The sequence below is a fragment of the Oncorhynchus keta genome, chromosome 19 (assembly GCF_023373465.1).
Source record: "Oncorhynchus keta strain PuntledgeMale-10-30-2019 chromosome 19, Oket_V2, whole genome shotgun sequence".
NCBI classification, from domain to species: domain Eukaryota; kingdom Metazoa; phylum Chordata; class Actinopteri; order Salmoniformes; family Salmonidae; genus Oncorhynchus; species Oncorhynchus keta.
In genome coordinates this window covers 83,449,149-83,466,520 of record NC_068439.1, presented here as the reverse complement: position 1 = coordinate 83,466,520, position 17,372 = coordinate 83,449,149, and the positions used below count along the sequence as shown (strand labels likewise).

Sequence of the window (17,372 nt, the reverse complement as noted above, 5' to 3'; positions counted from 1 at the left end):
AGCGGTTCTCTAGACGGTCATTATGATGTCATTATTTACCTGTATATACGGTCATTATGATGTCATTATTTACCTGTATATACAGAGCGGTTCTCTAGACGGTCATTATGACGTCATTATTTACCTGTATATACAGAGCGGTTCTCTAGACGGTCATTATGACGTCATTATTTACCTCTATATACAGAGCGGTTCTCTAGACGGTCATTATGATGTCATTATTTACCTGTATACGGAGCGGTTCTCTAGACGGTCATTATGACGTCATTATTTACCTCTATATACAGAGCGGTTCTCTAGACGGTCATTATGATGTCATTATTTACCTGTATACGGAGCGGTTCTCTAGACGGTCATTATGACGTCATTATTTACCTCTATATACGGAGCGGTTCTCTAGACGGTCATTATGATGTCATTATTTACCTGTATACGGAGCGGTTCTCTAGACGGTCATTATGACGTCATTATTTACCTCTATATACAGAGCGGTTCTCTAGACGGTCATTATTTACCTGTATACGGAGCGGTTCTCTAGACGGTCATTATTTACCTCTATATACAGAGCGGTTCTCTAGACGGTCATTATTTACCTCTATATACGGAGCGGTTCTCTAGACGGTCATTATGACGTCATTATTTACCTCTATATACGGAGCGGTTCTCTAGACGGTCATTATGATGTCATATTGTTTACCTATAGATGGACACATTCTCTATGAGGTCATTATGATGTCATATTGTTTACCTATAGATGGACACATTCTCTATGAGGTCCTGTGTCTCTGTGTCTGTGATGATGATTCCCTTAGGAGAGATGGTCAAGGTCACCTTACGGAACTTCTTAGCACTTGCCCGGGCCTATGGATAGGAAACACACAACAGTTTTAAAATAGATTTATCAGCTGATAGAAACGTCAACAATGGTATCCTATTACCTATATAAATTCTCAATTCAAATCAAGGGGCTTTATTGGCATGGGAAACATATGTTAACATTGCCAAAGCAAGTGAAGTAGATAATATGGGGCGGCAGAGTAGCCTAGTGGTTAGAGTGTTGGACTAGTAACCGGAAGGTTGCGAGTTCAAACCCCCGAGCTGACAAGGTACAAATCTGTTCCCAGGCCGTCATTGAAAATAAGAATATGTTCTTAACTGGTTAAATAAAGTTAAAAATCAAATATACAAAAGTGAAATAAACAATAAAAAACATTACACATGCAGAAGTTCCAAAAGAATAAAGACATTTCATATTATGTCATATTATGTCTATATACAGTGTTGTAACGATGTACAAATGGTTAAAGTAAATATTGGTTGTATTTGGTGTTTATTCTTCACTGGTTGACCTTTTCTTGTGGCAACAGGTCACAAATCTTGCTACTGTGATGGAACACTGTGGAATTTCACCCAGTAGATTTGGGAGTTTATCAAAATCGGGTTTGTTTTCAAATTCTTTGTGGATCTGTGTAATATGAGGGAAACGTGTCTCTCTAATATAGTCATACATTGGACAGGAGGTTAGAAAGTGCAGCTCAGTTTCCACCTCATTTTCTGGGCAGTGGGCACATAGCGTGTCTTCTCTTGAGAGCCATGTCTGCCTACGGTGGCCTTTCTATGTTTACAGTTGAAGTCGGTAGTTTACATACACTTAGGTTGGAGTCGTTAAAACTCGTTATTCAACCACTCCACAAATGATTTATTCACAAAGTATAGTTTTGGCACGTCGGTTAGGACACCTACTTGTCACATCTGCTCCTGCCACACCCCCTAGTGGACATCCGGTGTCTTGGAGACAGAGCAGTTCCCCACCAGCTGCAACCTGTTCCATAATCAAGACCTCTACAAATACTCAGTCCTGCCACACCCCCTAGTGGACATCCGGTGTCTTGGAGACAGAGCAGTTCCCCACCAGCTGCAACCTGTTCCATAATCAAGACCTCTACAAATACTCAGTCGTGCCACTTCCACTCTGCCAGATCGTCATCTCCGTTCAGTCAGTCTTCTAGAAGCTTCTAGCTATTTGTTATTATTTAAGATCCTGTATCCTTATTTAAGATCCCGTAACTACAGTTTTGCCGCTCTGACTCTGGTTCCTGTCTCCTGTTCCACATCTCACCACCCTGCTACCTTCTGGATCCTCTTTACTCCCTTGGATTCCCGTCCTCCGGACCTGTTTCCCATCTCCAACCTCAGCCTCCACATCTGGTTTCCTACAAATCATCCGAACATCCCTGGAAATGCACTTAATCTCTCCCTGTTACAATACATATCTTGGTTCATTCATCCCTGATTTCTGCTCTGAGTCTGCTCTTGCTCTCTGTGCTGCTCCACCTGACACTACTTTGAGCATGACACAAGTAATTTTTCCAACAATTGTTTACAGACAGGTTATTTCACTTATAATTCACTGTATCACAATTCCAGTGCATCAGAAGTTTACATACACTAAGATTACTTTGCCTTTAAACAGCTTGGAAAATTCCAGAAAATGATGTCATGACTTTAGAAGCGTCTTGCTAATTGACATAATTTGAGTCAATTGGAGGTGTACCTGTGGATGTATTAGGAAAATCAAAAGAAATCAGCCAAGACTTCAGAAAAGTAATGGTAGACCTCCACAAGTCTGGTTCATCCTTGGGAGCAATTTCCAAACGCCTGAAGGTACCACGTTCATCTGTACAAACAATAGTATGCAAGTATAAACACCATGGGACCACACAGCCATCATACCGCTCAGGAAGGAGACACGTACTGTCTCCTAGAGATGAACGTACTTTGGTGCGAAAAGTGCAGATCAATCCCAGAACAACAGCAAAGGACCTTGTGAAGATGCTGGAGGAAACAGGTAGAAATGTACAGTATATATATCCACAGTAAAACGAGTCCTATATCGATATAACCTGAAAGGCTGCTCAGCAAGGAAGAAGCCACTGCTCCAAAACCGCCATAAAAAAAGCCAGACTACTTTTTGCAACTGCACATGGGGAAAAAGATCGTACTTTTTGGAGAAATGTCCTCTGGTCTGATGAAACAAAAATAGAACTGTTTGGCCATAATGACCATCGTTATGTTTGGAGGAAAAAGGGGGAGGCTTGCAAGCCGAAGAACAACATCCCAACCGTGAAGCACAGGGGTGGCAGCATCATGTTGTGGGGGTGCTTTGCTGCAGGAGGGACTGGTGCACTTCATAAAATAGATGGCATCATGAGGTAGGAACATTATATTTAAGCAACATCTCAAGACTTCTGTCAGGAAGTTAAAGCTTGGTCATAAATGGGTCTTCCAAATGGACAATGACCCCAAGCGTACTTCCAAAGTTGTGGCAAAATGGCTTAAGGGCAACAAAGTCAAGGTATTGGAGTGACCATGACAAAGCCCTGACCTCAATCCAATAGAACATATGTGGGCAGAACTGAAAAACCGTGTGCGAGCAAGGAGGCCTACAAACCTGACTCAGTTACACCAGCTCTGTCAGGAGGAATGGGCCAAAATTCACCCAACATATTGTGGGAGGCTTGTGGAAGGCTACCTGAAAAAGTTTGAGCTAAGTTAAACAGTTTAAAGGCAATGATACCAAATACTAATTGAGTGTATGTAAACGTCTGAACCACTGGGAATGTGATGAAAGAAATAAAAGCTGAAATAAATAATTCTCTCTCCTATTATTCTGACATTTCACATTCTTAAAATAATGTAGTGATCCTAACTGACCTAAAACAGGGATTTGTTACTAGGATTAAATGTTTACAATTGTGAAAATCTGAGTTTAAATGTATTTGGCTAAGGTGTATGTAAACTTCCGACTTCAAATGTTTTAGAAATGTTTTTTCATTCCAGGGTTTTTATTTATTTATTGTTACTATTTTCTAAATTGTAGAATATTAGTGAAGACATCAAACTATGTAATTACACATATGGAATCATGTAGTACCCAAATAAGTGTTAAACAATTAAAAATATATTTTATATTTGAGATTCTTCAAATAGCCGCCCTTTGCCTTGATGACAGCTTTGTACACTTTTGGCATAATCTCAACCAGCTTCACCTGGAATGCTTCGTCTACTGTCTTGAAGGAGTTCCCACATATGCTGAGCACTTATAGGCTGCTTTTCCTTTACTCTGCACAGCCTAGAGGTGTGTTGGGTCATTGTCCAAATGATAGTCCCACTAAGAGCAAACCAGATGGGAAGGCGTAATGCTGTGGTAGCCATGCTGGTTAAGTGTGCATTGAATTCTAAATAAATGTCACCAGTAAAGCACCCCCACACCATAACACCTCCTCCTCCATGCTTCACGGTGGGAAATACACATGCGGAGATCATCCATTCACCTACTCTGCGTCTCACAAAGACACGGTGGTTGGAACCAAAAATCTCAAATGTGGATTCATCAGACCAAAGGACAAATTTCCCCTGGTCTAATGTCCATTGCTCGTGTTTCTTGGCCCAAGCAAGTCTCTTCTTCTTATTGGTGTCCTATAGTAGGGGTTTCTTTACAGCAATTCGACCATGAAGGCTTGATTCACACAGTGTCCTCTGAACAGTTGATGTTAAGATGTGTCTTTAGTTGAACTCTGTGAAGCATTTATTTGGGCTGTAATTTCTAAGGCTGGTAACTCTAATGAATGTATCCTCTGCAGCAGAGGTAACTCTGGGTCTTCCTTTCCTGTGGCGGTCTTCATGAGAGACAGTTAACTCTAATGAACGTATCCTCTGCAGCAGAGGTAACTCTGGGTCTTCCATTCCTGTGGTGGTCCTCATGAGAGACAGTTTCATCACAGCGCTTGATGGTTTTTGCGACTACAGTTCAAGAAATGTTCAAAGCTCTTGAAATGTTCCAGATTGACAGACCTTCATGTCTTAAAGTAATGATGGACTGTTGTTTCTATTTGCTTGTTTGTGCTGTTCTTGCCATAATATGGTATTTTACCAAAGAGGGCTAACTTCTGTATACCAGCCCTACCTTGTGACAACACAACTGATTGGCTCAAACGCATTAAGAAGGAAAGAAATTCCACAAATTAAGGCACACCTGTGAATTGAAATGCAATCCAGGTGACTACCTCATGAAGCTGGTTGAGAGAATGCCAAACGTGTGCAAACTGTCATCATGGCAAAGGGTGGCTATTTGAAGAAATCTGAAATATCTAGATTTGTTCAACACTTTTTATTTTTGGTTACTACATTCTTTTTTTTTTTTTTTTTTTTTTATTTTACCTTTATTTAACCAGGCAAGTCAGTTAAGAACATATTCTTATTTTAACGGCCTGGGAACAGTGGGTTAACTGCCTGTTCAGGGGCAGAACGACAGATTTGTACCTTGTCAGCTCGGGGGTTTGAACTCGCAACCTTCCGGTTACTAGTCCGACACTCTAACCACTAGGCTACGCTGCCGCCCCAATGATTCAATGTGTGTTTATTCATAGTTCTGATATCTTCACTATTATTCTAGAATGTAGAAAATAGTAAAAAATAAAGAAAACCCCTGGAAGGAGAAAGGTAAGGTAAGGTAAGGTAAGGTAAGAGCCCACACAGGTAAGAAAACATGTACACACACTGATGGAAACTGACTCCTGATTAACTGATTAAGATCATGAGTCAATGGATCAAAACAACGCAAGATTTAATTTAATAATAAAGAGTAGACCGTGTGAATCTTTCTTCGTGAATAAACTAGACTATCATACTACTCTGCTGAGCACACACACACACACACACACACACACACACACACACACACACACACACACACACACACACACACACACACACACACACACACACACACCCTGACTCACCGTAGAGACTATCCTGTGTATAGCTGCAGCGGCCATGTCTTCTCCTTTAGGCTGTCCCACCAGAGTCATCCCCAGGTACTTGACCTGGAAGACCATCCCTTCCAATAGGGTCTCCTTGGTGTCTGTCCAGTTCTCCGGCAGCTCTGATTGGACAGAAAACACAACAGGTGCACAATTAGTAAGATGTGATTGGATGAAAGGCTGAAAGGCTCATTTGTAAATCGGGCAAAATGTCCAAAATGTCCAAAATGTCCAAAATGTCCAAAGTACTGCTTCTCCTAAATAGATACTGTAGGTTAGATATATTGTCCTAAATAGATAATGTAGGTTAGATATATTGTCCTAAATAGATACTGTAGGTTAGATATATTGTCCTAAATAGATACTGTAGGTTAGATATATTGTCCTAAATAGATACTGTAGGTTAGATATATTGTCCTAAATAGATACTGTAGGTTAGATATATTGTCCTAAATAGATACTGTAGGTTAGATATATTGTCCTAAATAGATACTGTAGGTTAGATATATTGTCCTAAATAGATACTGTAGGTTAGATATATTGTCCTAAATAGATACTGTAGGTTAGATATATTGTCCTAAATAGATACTGTAGGTTAGATATATTGTCCTAAATAGATACTGTAGGTTAGATATATTGTCCTAAATAGATACTGTAGGTTAGATATATTGTCCTAAATAGATACTGTAGGTTAGATATATTGTCCTAAATAGATACTGTAGGTTAGATATATTGTCCTAAATAGATACTGTAGGTTAGATATATTGTCCTAAATAGATACTGTAGGTTAGATATATTGTCCTAAATAGATAATGTAGGTTAGATATATTGTCCTAAATAGATAATGTAGGTTAGATATATTGTCCTAAATAGATACTGTAGGTTAGATATATTGTCCTAAATAGATACTGTAGGTTAGATATATTGTCCTAAATAGATACTGTAGGTTAGATATATTGTCCTAAATAGATACTGTAGGTTAGATATATTGTCCTAAATAGATACTGTAGGTTAGATATATTGTCCTAAATAGATAATGTAGGTTAGATATATTGTCCTAAATAGATACTGTAGGTTAGATATATTGTCCTAAATAGATACTGTAGGTTAGATATATTGTCCTAAATAGATACTGTAGGTTAGATATATTGTCCTAAATAGATACTGTAGGTTAGATATATTGTCCTAAATAGATACTGTAGGTTAGATATATTGTCCTAAATAGATACTGTAGGTTAGATATATTGTCCTAAATAGATACTGTAGGTTAGATATATTGTCCTAAATAGATAATGTAGGTTAGATATATTGTCCTAAATAGATAATGTAGGTTAGATATATTGTCCTAAATAGATACTGTAGGTTAGATATATTGTCCTAAATAGATACTGTAGGTTAGATATATTGTCCTAAATAGATACTGTAGGTTAGATATATTGTCCTAAATAGATACTGTAGGTTAGATATATTGTCCTAAATAGATACTGTAGGTTAGATATATTGTCCTAAATAGATAATGTAGGTTAGATATATTGTCCTAAATAGATACTGTAGGTTAGATATATTGTCCTAAATAGATACTGTAGGTTAGATATATTGTCCTAAATAGATAATGTAGGTTAGATATATTGTCCTAAATAGATACTGTAGGTTAGATATATTGTCCTAAATAGATACTGTAGGTTAGATATATTGTCCTAAATAGATAATGTAGGTTAGATATATTGTCCTAAATAGATACTGTAGGTTAGATATATTGTCCTAAATAGATACTGTAGGTTAGATATATTGTCCTAAATAGATACTGTAGGTTAGATATATTGTCCTAAATAGATACTGTAGGTTAGATATATTGTCCTAAATAGATACTGTAGGTTAGATATATTGTCCTAAATAGATAATGTAGGTTAGATATATTGTCCTAAATAGATACTGTAGGTTAGATATATTGTCCTAAATAGATACTGTAGGTTAGATATATTGTCCTAAATAGATACTGTAGGTTAGATATATTGTCCTAAATAGATACTGTAGGTTAGATATATTGTCCTAAATAGATACTGTAGGTTAGATATATTGTCCTAAATAGATAATGTAGGTTAGATATATTGTCCTAAATAGATACTGTAGGTTAGATATATTGTCCTAAATAGATACTGTAGGTTAGATATATTGTCCTAAATAGATACTGTAGGTTAGATATATTGTCCTAAATAGATACTGTAGGTTAGATATATTGTCCTAAATAGATACTGTAGGTTAGATATATTGTCCTAAATAGATAATGTAGGTTAGATATATTGTCCTAAATAGATACTGTAGGTTAGATATATTGTCCTAAATAGATACTGTAGGTTAGATATATTGTCCTAAATAGATACTGTAGGTTAGATATATTGTCCTAAATAGATAATGTAGGTTAGATATATTGTCCTAAATAGATACTGTAGGTTAGATATATTGTCCTAAATAGATACTGTAGGTTAGATATATTGTCCTAAATAGATACTGTAGGTTAGATATATTGTCCTAAATAGATACTGTAGGTTAGATATATTGTCCTAAATAGATAATGTAGGTTAGATATATTGTCCTAAATAGATACTGTAGGTTAGATATATTGTCCTAAATAGATAATGTAGGTTAGATATATTGTCCTAAATAGATACTGTAGGTTAGATATATTGTCCTAAATAGATACTGTAGGTTAGATATATTGTCCTAAATAGATAATGTAGGTTAGATATATTGTCCTAAATAGATACTGTAGGTTAGATATATTGTCCTAAATAGATATATTGTCCTAAAGGTTAGATATATTGTCCTAAATAGATACTGTAGGTTAGATATATTGTCCTAAATAGATACTGTAGGTTAGATATATTGTCCTAAATAGATACTGTAGGTTAGATATATTGTCCTAAATAGATAATGTAGGTTAGATATATTGTCCTAAATAGAGATATATTGTCCTAAATAGGTTAGAGGTTATATTGTCCTAAATAGATACTGTAGGTTAGATATATTGTCCTAAATAGATACTGTAGGTTAGATATATTGTCCTAAATAGATAATGTAGGTTAGATATATTGTCCTAAATAGATACTGTAGGTTAGATATATTGTCCTAAATAGAACTGTAGGTTAGATATACTGTAGGTTAGATATATTGTCCTAAATAGATACTGTAGGTTAGATATATTGTCCTAAATAGATACTGTAGGTTAGATATATTGTCCTAAATAGATACTGTAGGTTAGATATATTGTCCTAAATAGATACTGTAGGTTAGATATATTGTCCTAAATAGATACTGTAGGTTAGATATATTGTCCTAAATAGATACTGTAGGTTAGATATATTGTCCTAAATAGATACTGTAGGTTAGATATATTGTCCTAAATAGATAATGTAGGTTAGATATATTGTCCTAAATAGATACTGTAGGTTAGATATATTGTCCTAAATAGATACTGTAGGTTAGATATATTGTCTAAATAGAACTAGATACTGTAGGTTAGATATATTGTCCTAAATAGATAATGTAGGTTAGATATATTGTCCTAAATAGATACTGTAGGTTAGATATATTGTCCTAAATAGATACTGTAGGTTAGATATATTGTCCTAAATAGATACTGTAGGTTAGATATATTGTCCTAAATAGATAATGTAGGTTAGATATATTGTCCTAAATAGATACTGTAGGTTAGATATATTGTCCTAAATAGATACTGTAGGTTAGATATATTGTCCTAAATAGATACTGTAGGTTAGATATATTGTCCTAAATAGATACTGTAGGTTAGATATATTGTCCTAAATAGATACTGTAGGTTAGATATATTGTCCTAAATAGATAATGTAGGTTAGATATATTGTCCTAAATAGATACTGTAGGTTAGATATATTGTCCTAAATAGATACTGTAGGTTAGATATATTGTCCTAAATAGATACTGTAGGTTAGATATATTGTCCTAAATAGATACTGTAGGTTAGATATATTGTCCTAAATAGATATGTAGGTTAGATATATTGTCCTAAATAGATAATGTAGGTTAGATATATTGTCCTAAATAGATACTGTAGGTTAGATATATTGTCCTAAATAGATACTGTAGGTTAGATATATTGTCCTAAATAGATACTGTAGGTTAGATATATTGTCCTAAATAGATACTGTAGGTTAGATATATTGTCCTAAATAGATAATGTAGGTTAGATATATTGTCCTAAATAGATAATGTAGGTTAGATATATTGTCCTAAATAGATACTAGGTTAGGTTAGAGGTTAGATATATTGTCCTAAATAGATACTGTAGGTTAGATATATTGTCCTAAATAGATACTGTAGGTTAGATATATTGTCCTAAATAGATACTGTAGGTTAGATATATTGTCCTAAATAGATATGTAGGTATATTGTCCTAAATATAGGTTAGATATATTGTCCTAAATAGATACTGTAGGTTAGATATATTGTCCTAAATAGATAATGTAGGTTAGATATATTGTCCTAAATAGATAATGTAGGTTAGATATATTGTCCTAAATCGATACTGTAGGTTAGATATATTGTCCTAAATAGATACTGTAGGTTAGATATATTGTCCTAAATAGATAATGTAGGTTAGATATATTGTCCTAAATAGATAATGTAGGTTAGATATATTGTCCTAAATAGATACTGTTAGGTTAGATATATTGTCCTAAATAGATACTGTAGGTTAGATATATTGTCCTAGATAAGGTTAGATACTGTAGGTTAGATATATTGTCCTAAATAGATACTGTAGGTTAGATATATTGTCCTAAATAGATAATGTAGGTTAGATATATTGTCCTAAATAGATACTGTAGGTTAGATATATTGTCCTAAATAGATACTGTAGGTTAGATATATTGTCCTAAATAGATACTGTAGGTTAGATATATTGTCCTAAATAGATAATGTAGGTTAGATATATTGTCCTAAATAGATAGTAGGTTATATATTGTCCTAAATAGATACTGTAGGTTAGATATATTGTCCTAAATAGATACTGTAGGTTAGATATATTGTCCTAAATAGATAATGTAGGTTAGATATATTGTCCTAAATAGATACTGTAGGTTAGATATATTGTCCTAAATAGATAATGTAGGTTAGATATATTGTCCTAAATAGATACTGTAGGTTAGATATATTGTCCTAAATAGATAATGTAGGTTAGATATATTGTCCTAAATAGATAATGTAGGTTAGATATATTGTCCTAAATAGATAATGTAGGTTAGATATATTGTCCTAAATAGATACTGTAGGTTAGATATATTGTCCTAAATAGATACTGTAGGTTAGATATATTGTCCTAAATAGATACTGTAGGTTAGATATATTGTCCTAAATAGATACTGTAGGTTAGATATATTGTCCTAAATAGATACTGTAGGTTAGATATATTGTCCTAAATAGATAATGTAGGTTAGATATATTGTCCTAAATAGATACTGTAGGTTAGATATATTGTCCTAAATAGATACTGTAGGTTAGATATATTGTCCTAAATAGATACTGTAGGTTAGTAGGTTAGATATATTGTCCTAAATAGATAATGTAGGTTAAATAGATACTGTAGGTTAGATATATTGTCCTAAATAGTCTAAATAATGTGAGGGTTAGATATATTGTCCTAAATAGATACTGTAGGTTAGATATATTGTCCTAAATAGATAATGTAGGTTAGATATATTGTCCTAAATAGATACTGTAGGTTAGATATATTGTCCTAAATAGATACTGTAGGTTAGATATATTGTCCTAAATAGATAATGTAGGTTAGATATATTGTCCTAAATAGATACTGTAAGTTAGATATATTGTCCTAAATAGATACTGTAGGTTAGATATATTGTCCTAAATAGATAATGTAGGTTAGATATATTGTCCTAAATAGATAATGTAGGTTAGATATATTGTCCTAAATAGATACTGTAGGTTAGATATATTGTCCTAAATAGATACTGTAGGTTAGATATATTGTCCTAAATAGATAATGTAGGTTAGATATATTGTCCTAAATAGATAATGTAGGTTAGATATATTGTGGAATGGGTTTCCTCGAGATAGCCTACATCATCAAAAGTATGGAAACACCTGCTTGTCGAACATCTCATTCCAAAATCACGGCCATTATTATGGAGTTGGTCCTCCCCTTTGATGCTATAACAGCCTTCTGGGAAGGCTTTCCACTAGATGTTGGAACATTACTGCTATAACAGCCTCCACTCTTCTGGGAAGGCTTTCCACTAGATGTTGGAACATTACTGCTATAACAGCCTCCACTCTTCTGGGAAGGCTTTCCACTAGATGTTGGAACATTGCTGCTATAACCGCCTCTACTCTTCTGGGAAGGCTTTCCACTAGATGTTGGAACATTGCTGCTATAACAGCCTCCACTCTTCTGGGAAGGCTTTCCACTAGATGTTGGAACATTGCTGCTATAACAGCCTCCACTCTTCTGGGAAGGCTTTCCACTAGATGTTGGAACATTGCTGCTATAACAGCCTCCACTCTTCTGGGAAGGCTTTCCACTAGATGTTGGAACATTGCTGCTATAACCGCCTCTACTCTTCTGGGAAGGCTTTCCACTAGATGTTGGAACATTGCTGCTATAACAGCCTCCACTCTTCTGGGAAGGCTTTCCACTAGATGTTGGAACATTGCTGCTATAACAGCCATCACTCTTCTGGGAAGGCTTTCCACTAGATGTTGGAACATTGCTGCTATAACAGCCTCCACTCTTCTGGGAAGGCTTTCCACTAGATGTTGGAACATTGCTGCTATAACAGCCTCCACTCTTCTGGGAAGGCTTTCCACTAGATGTTGGAACATTACTGCTATAACAGCCTCCACTCTTCTGGGAAGGCTTTCCACTAGATGTTGAACATTGCTGCTATAACAGCCTCCACTCTTCTGGGAAGGCTTTCCACTAGATGTTGAACATTGCTGCTATAACAGCCTCCACTCTTCTGGGAAGGCTTTCCACTAGATGTTGGAACATTACTGCTATAACAGCCTCCACTCTTCTGGGAAGGCTTTCCACTAGATGTTGGAACATTGCTGCTATAACAGCCTCCACTCTTCTGGGAAGGCTTTCCACTAGATGTTGGAACATTGCTGCTATAACAGCCTCCACTCTTCTGGGAAGGCTTTCCACTAGATGTTGAACATTGCTGCTATAACAGCTCCACTCTTCTGGGAAGGCTTTCCACTAGATGTTGGAACATTGCTGCTATAACAGCCTCCACTCTTCTGGGAAGGCTTTCCACTAGATGTTGGAACATTGCTGCTATCACAGCCTCCACTCTTCTGGGAAGACTTTCCACTAGATGTTGGAACATTGCTGCTATAACAGCCTCCAGATTTCTGGGAAGGCTTTCCACTAGATGTTGGAACATTGCTGCTATAACAGCCTCCACTCTTCTGGGAAGGCTTTCCACTAGATGTTGGAACATTGCTGCTATCACAGCCTCCACTCTTCTGGGAAGACTTTCCACTAGATGTTGGAACATTGCTGCTATAACAGCCTCCAGATTTCTGGGAAGGCTTTCCACTAGATGTTGGAACATTGCTGCTATAACAGCCTCCACTCTTCTGAGAAGGCTTTCCACTAGATGTTGGAACATTGCTGCTATAACAGCCTCCACTCTTCTGGGAAGACTTTCCACTAGATGTTGGAACATTGCTGCTATCACAGCCTCCACTCTTCTGGGAAGGCTTTCCACTAGATGTTGGAACATTGCTGCTATAACAGCCTCCACTCTTCTGGGAAGGCTTTCCACTAGATGTTGGAACATTGCTGCTATAACAGCCTCCACTCTCTGGGAAGGCTTCCACTGGAACATTACTGCTATAACAGCCTCCACTCTTCTGGGAAGGCTTTCCACTAGATGTTGGAACATTGCTGCTATAACAGCCTCCACTCTTCTGGGAAGGCTTTCCACTAGATGTTGGAACATTGCTGCTATAACAGCCTCCACTCTTCTGGGAAGGCTTTCCACTAGATGTTGGAACATTGCTGCTATAACAGCCTCCACTCTTCTGGGAAGGCTTTCCACTAGATGTTGGAACATTGCTGCTATAACAGCCTCCACTCTTCTGGGAAGGCTTTCCACTAGATGTTGGAACATTGCTGCTATCACAGCCTCCACTCTTCTGGGAAGACTTTCCACTAGATGTTGGAACATTGCTGCTATCACAGCCTCCACTCTTCTGGGGAAGGCTTTCCACTAGATGTTGGAACATTGCTGCTATAACAGCCTCCACTCTTCTGGGAAGACTTTCCACTAGATGTTGGAACATTGCTGCTATAACAGCCTCCACTCTTCTGGGAAGGCTTTCCACTAGATGTTGGAACATTGCTGCTATAACAGCCTCCACTCTTCTGGGAAGGCTTTCCACTAGATGTTGGAACATTGCTGCTATAACAGCCTCCACTCTTCTGGGAAGGCTTTCCACTAGATGTTGGAACATTACTGCTATAACAGCCTCCACTCTTCTGGGAAGGCTTTCCACTAGATGTTGGAACATTGCTGCTATAACAGCCTCCACTCTTCTGGGAAGGCTTTCCACTAGATGTTGGAACATTGCTGCTATAACAGCCTCCACTCTTCTGGGAAGGCTTTCCACTAGATGTTGGAACATTGCTGCAGGGACTTGCTTCCATTCAGCCACAAGAACATTAGTGAGTTCAGACACTGATATTGGGCGATTCGGCCTGGCTCGCAGTCTGCGTTCCAATTCATCCCAAAGATGGGGTTAAGGTTCTGTGCGGGCCAGTCAAAATCTTTCACACCGATCTCGACAAACCATTTCTGTATGGACCTCACTTTGTGCACGGGGGCCTTGGTATTCTGAAACAGGAAAGGGCCTTCCCCAAACTGTTGTGGGAGAGAGCGAGAGAGAGAGAGCGGGAGAGCGGGAGAGAGAGCGAGAGAGAGAGAGAGAGCGAGAGAGAGCGAGAGCGAGAGAGAGAGAGAGAGAGAGAGAGAGAGAGAGAGAGAGAGAGAGAGAGAGAGAGATGATAGTAGAGGGCTCGTACATGATGCTGTCCTGTACCATTGGAGACATCTGTCACAGAGCCACACCAGCAGTTTGTGAGAACACACAACGCCTCTCTACCGCCCTCTCTCTTTTCTGTCCTCCCACATCCACATCTCTCTCTCACGACCCATCTTTCCCTCCCATCCCTCTTCTACACTCTCTCCTTTTCTTCCTCTCTCCCTCCCTCTTCATTATTTTCTCTCTCTCTCTCTCTCTCTCATTCTCTCTCTCTCTCTCTCCCACCCTCTCTCTCTCCCACCCTCTCTCTCTCATCCTCTCTCTCTCATCCTCTATCCCTCCCTCCTGATCCATCTAAACTTCTAAATGATAAATGTCCAATAGTAAAATAGTAGAGGACATTTGAGTCTGTTTACATGTTGTCTTGCTTAGTACCTTCCACTATTAAAGTAAAATGTCGAGAGACGGTGAGAAACAAAACAATAGAAGAATAAACCAATGGTTCAGGTCCTTGATACCTCTGTGTGTATATATATATATATATTTATATATATACTGGCTCAACGGATAATCTCCTTCCCACACACCGTAAACCCTACCAGCCCCGAAGAGTAGTGGGATGCATTCAGTTCACACCACCAACCAGATCAAAAGAGCTGACACTAGCATCTCTCTCTCTCTCTCTCTCTCTCTCTCTCTCTCTCTCTCTCTCTCTCTCTCAATCTCTCTCTCAATCTCTCTCTCTCTCTCTCTCTCTCTCTCCCTCCCTCCCTCTCTCTAACCTCCCTCCCTCTCCCTTCCTCTCTCTCTCTTTCTCTCTTTCTCTCTCCCTCCCTCCCTCCCTCCCTCCCTCGCTTGCTCTCCTAGGGACCATCTAGTTGAGAATCATAAATATACACTGTATCTCCAATAGGCCACATACAGTACAGTAAACACAATATTTAACAGTGCTTCAGGCTTTTCAAATATATTTTACCTCCCAAAAGATATGAAAGAGGGACGTTTCATACATATTTCATAACCATGTCATCGTGCCCGGGTATGTGTCAGATGCGATGAGTGGCAGGAGCGAGGGAAAGAAGGAACGAGGGAGCGAAGGAGCGAGGGAACGAAGGAGCGAGGGAAGGAAGAAATTAAGGATTCAGAGTTTTAGGGAGGAGTGTCCTGTATGCTGAAATGACATGGAACAACACAGCACTGCATTATTTGATATCTGTGTGTGTGTGTGTGTGTGTGTGTGTGTGTGTGTGTGTGTGTGTGTGTGTGTGTGTGTGTGTGTGTGTGTGTGTGTGTGTGTACCTGTGGATAGGGTAAGTAAGGGTGTCTCTCATAACCCTGTGTCTCTTCCCCCCAACAAGATTTAGATAAGCTGGCTGTTCCACTGGTCTGTCATAAGGTGTATGCACTAATTTGTAAGTCGTCTCTAATAAGAGTGTCTCTAAATGACTTAAATGTAAATGTAAATGTGTGTCTCTGTAACACTGTGTGTGTGTGTGTGTGTCTGTGTGTGTCTCTAATGTGTGTGTTTGTGTCTCTAATAACACTGTGTGTGTGCTGTGTCTCTAATAACACTGTGTCTGTGTGTGTCCTCTGTAACACTGTGTGTGTGTGTGTCTCTAATAACACTGTGTCTCTAATAACACTGTGTCTCTAATAACGCTGTGTCTCTAATAACGCTGTGTCTCTTATAACGCTGTGTCTCTAATAACGCTGTGTCTGTAATAACACTGTGTCTCTAATAACACTGTGTCTCTAATAACACTGTGTCTTCATTAACGCTGTGTCTCTAATAACACTGTGTCTGTAATAACACTGTGTCTCTCATAACACTGTGTCTCTCATAACACTGTGTCTCTAATAACGCTGTGTCTCTAATAACACTGTGTCTCTCATAACACTGTGTCTCTAATAACACTGTGTCTCTTATAACACTGTGTCTCTAATAACGACTGTGTCTCTAATAACGCTGTGTCTCTAATAACACTGTGTCTCTAATAACACTGTGTCTCTAATAACACTGTGTCTCTAATAACACTGTGTCTCTAATAACACTGTGTCTCTAATAACACTGTGTCTCTAATAACACTGTGTCTCTAATAACACTGTGTCTCTAATAACGCTGTGTCTCTAATAACACTGTGTCTCTAATAACACTGTGTCTCTAATAACACTGTGTCTCTAATAACGCTGTGTCTCTAATAACACTGTGTCTCTAATAACACTGTGTCTCTAATAACACTGTGTCTCTAATAACACTGTGTCTTCATTAACGCTGTGTCTCTAATAACGCTGTGTCTCTAATAACGCTGTGTCTCTAATAACACTGTGTCTCTAATAATGCTGTGTCTCTAATAACACTGTGTCTCTAATAACACTGTGTCTCTAATAACACTGTGTCTTCATTAACGCTGTGTCTCTAATAACACTGGCTCTCTAATAACACTGTGTCTCTAATAACACTGTGTCTCTAATAACACTGTGTCTCTAATAACACTGTGTCTCTAA

At 37.8% G+C, this 17,372-nt stretch overlaps 1 protein-coding gene across 1 annotated transcript in view; it reads right to left on the bottom strand.

The window, feature by feature from the left end:
- Positions 1-744: 744 nt before the first annotated feature.
- Positions 745-17,372, bottom strand: part of LOC127909080 (low density lipoprotein receptor adapter protein 1-like) — a 56,908-nt gene continuing 40,280 nt past the window's right edge. Inside the window, exons 2-3 of the mRNA XM_052468983.1 lie at positions 5,802-5,944; positions 745-861 (exon numbers count right to left, since the gene is read on the bottom strand). Coding sequence (XP_052324943.1) covers positions 745-861; positions 5,802-5,944 — 260 coding nt within the window. The remainder of the gene's footprint in view (positions 862-5,801; positions 5,945-17,372) is intronic.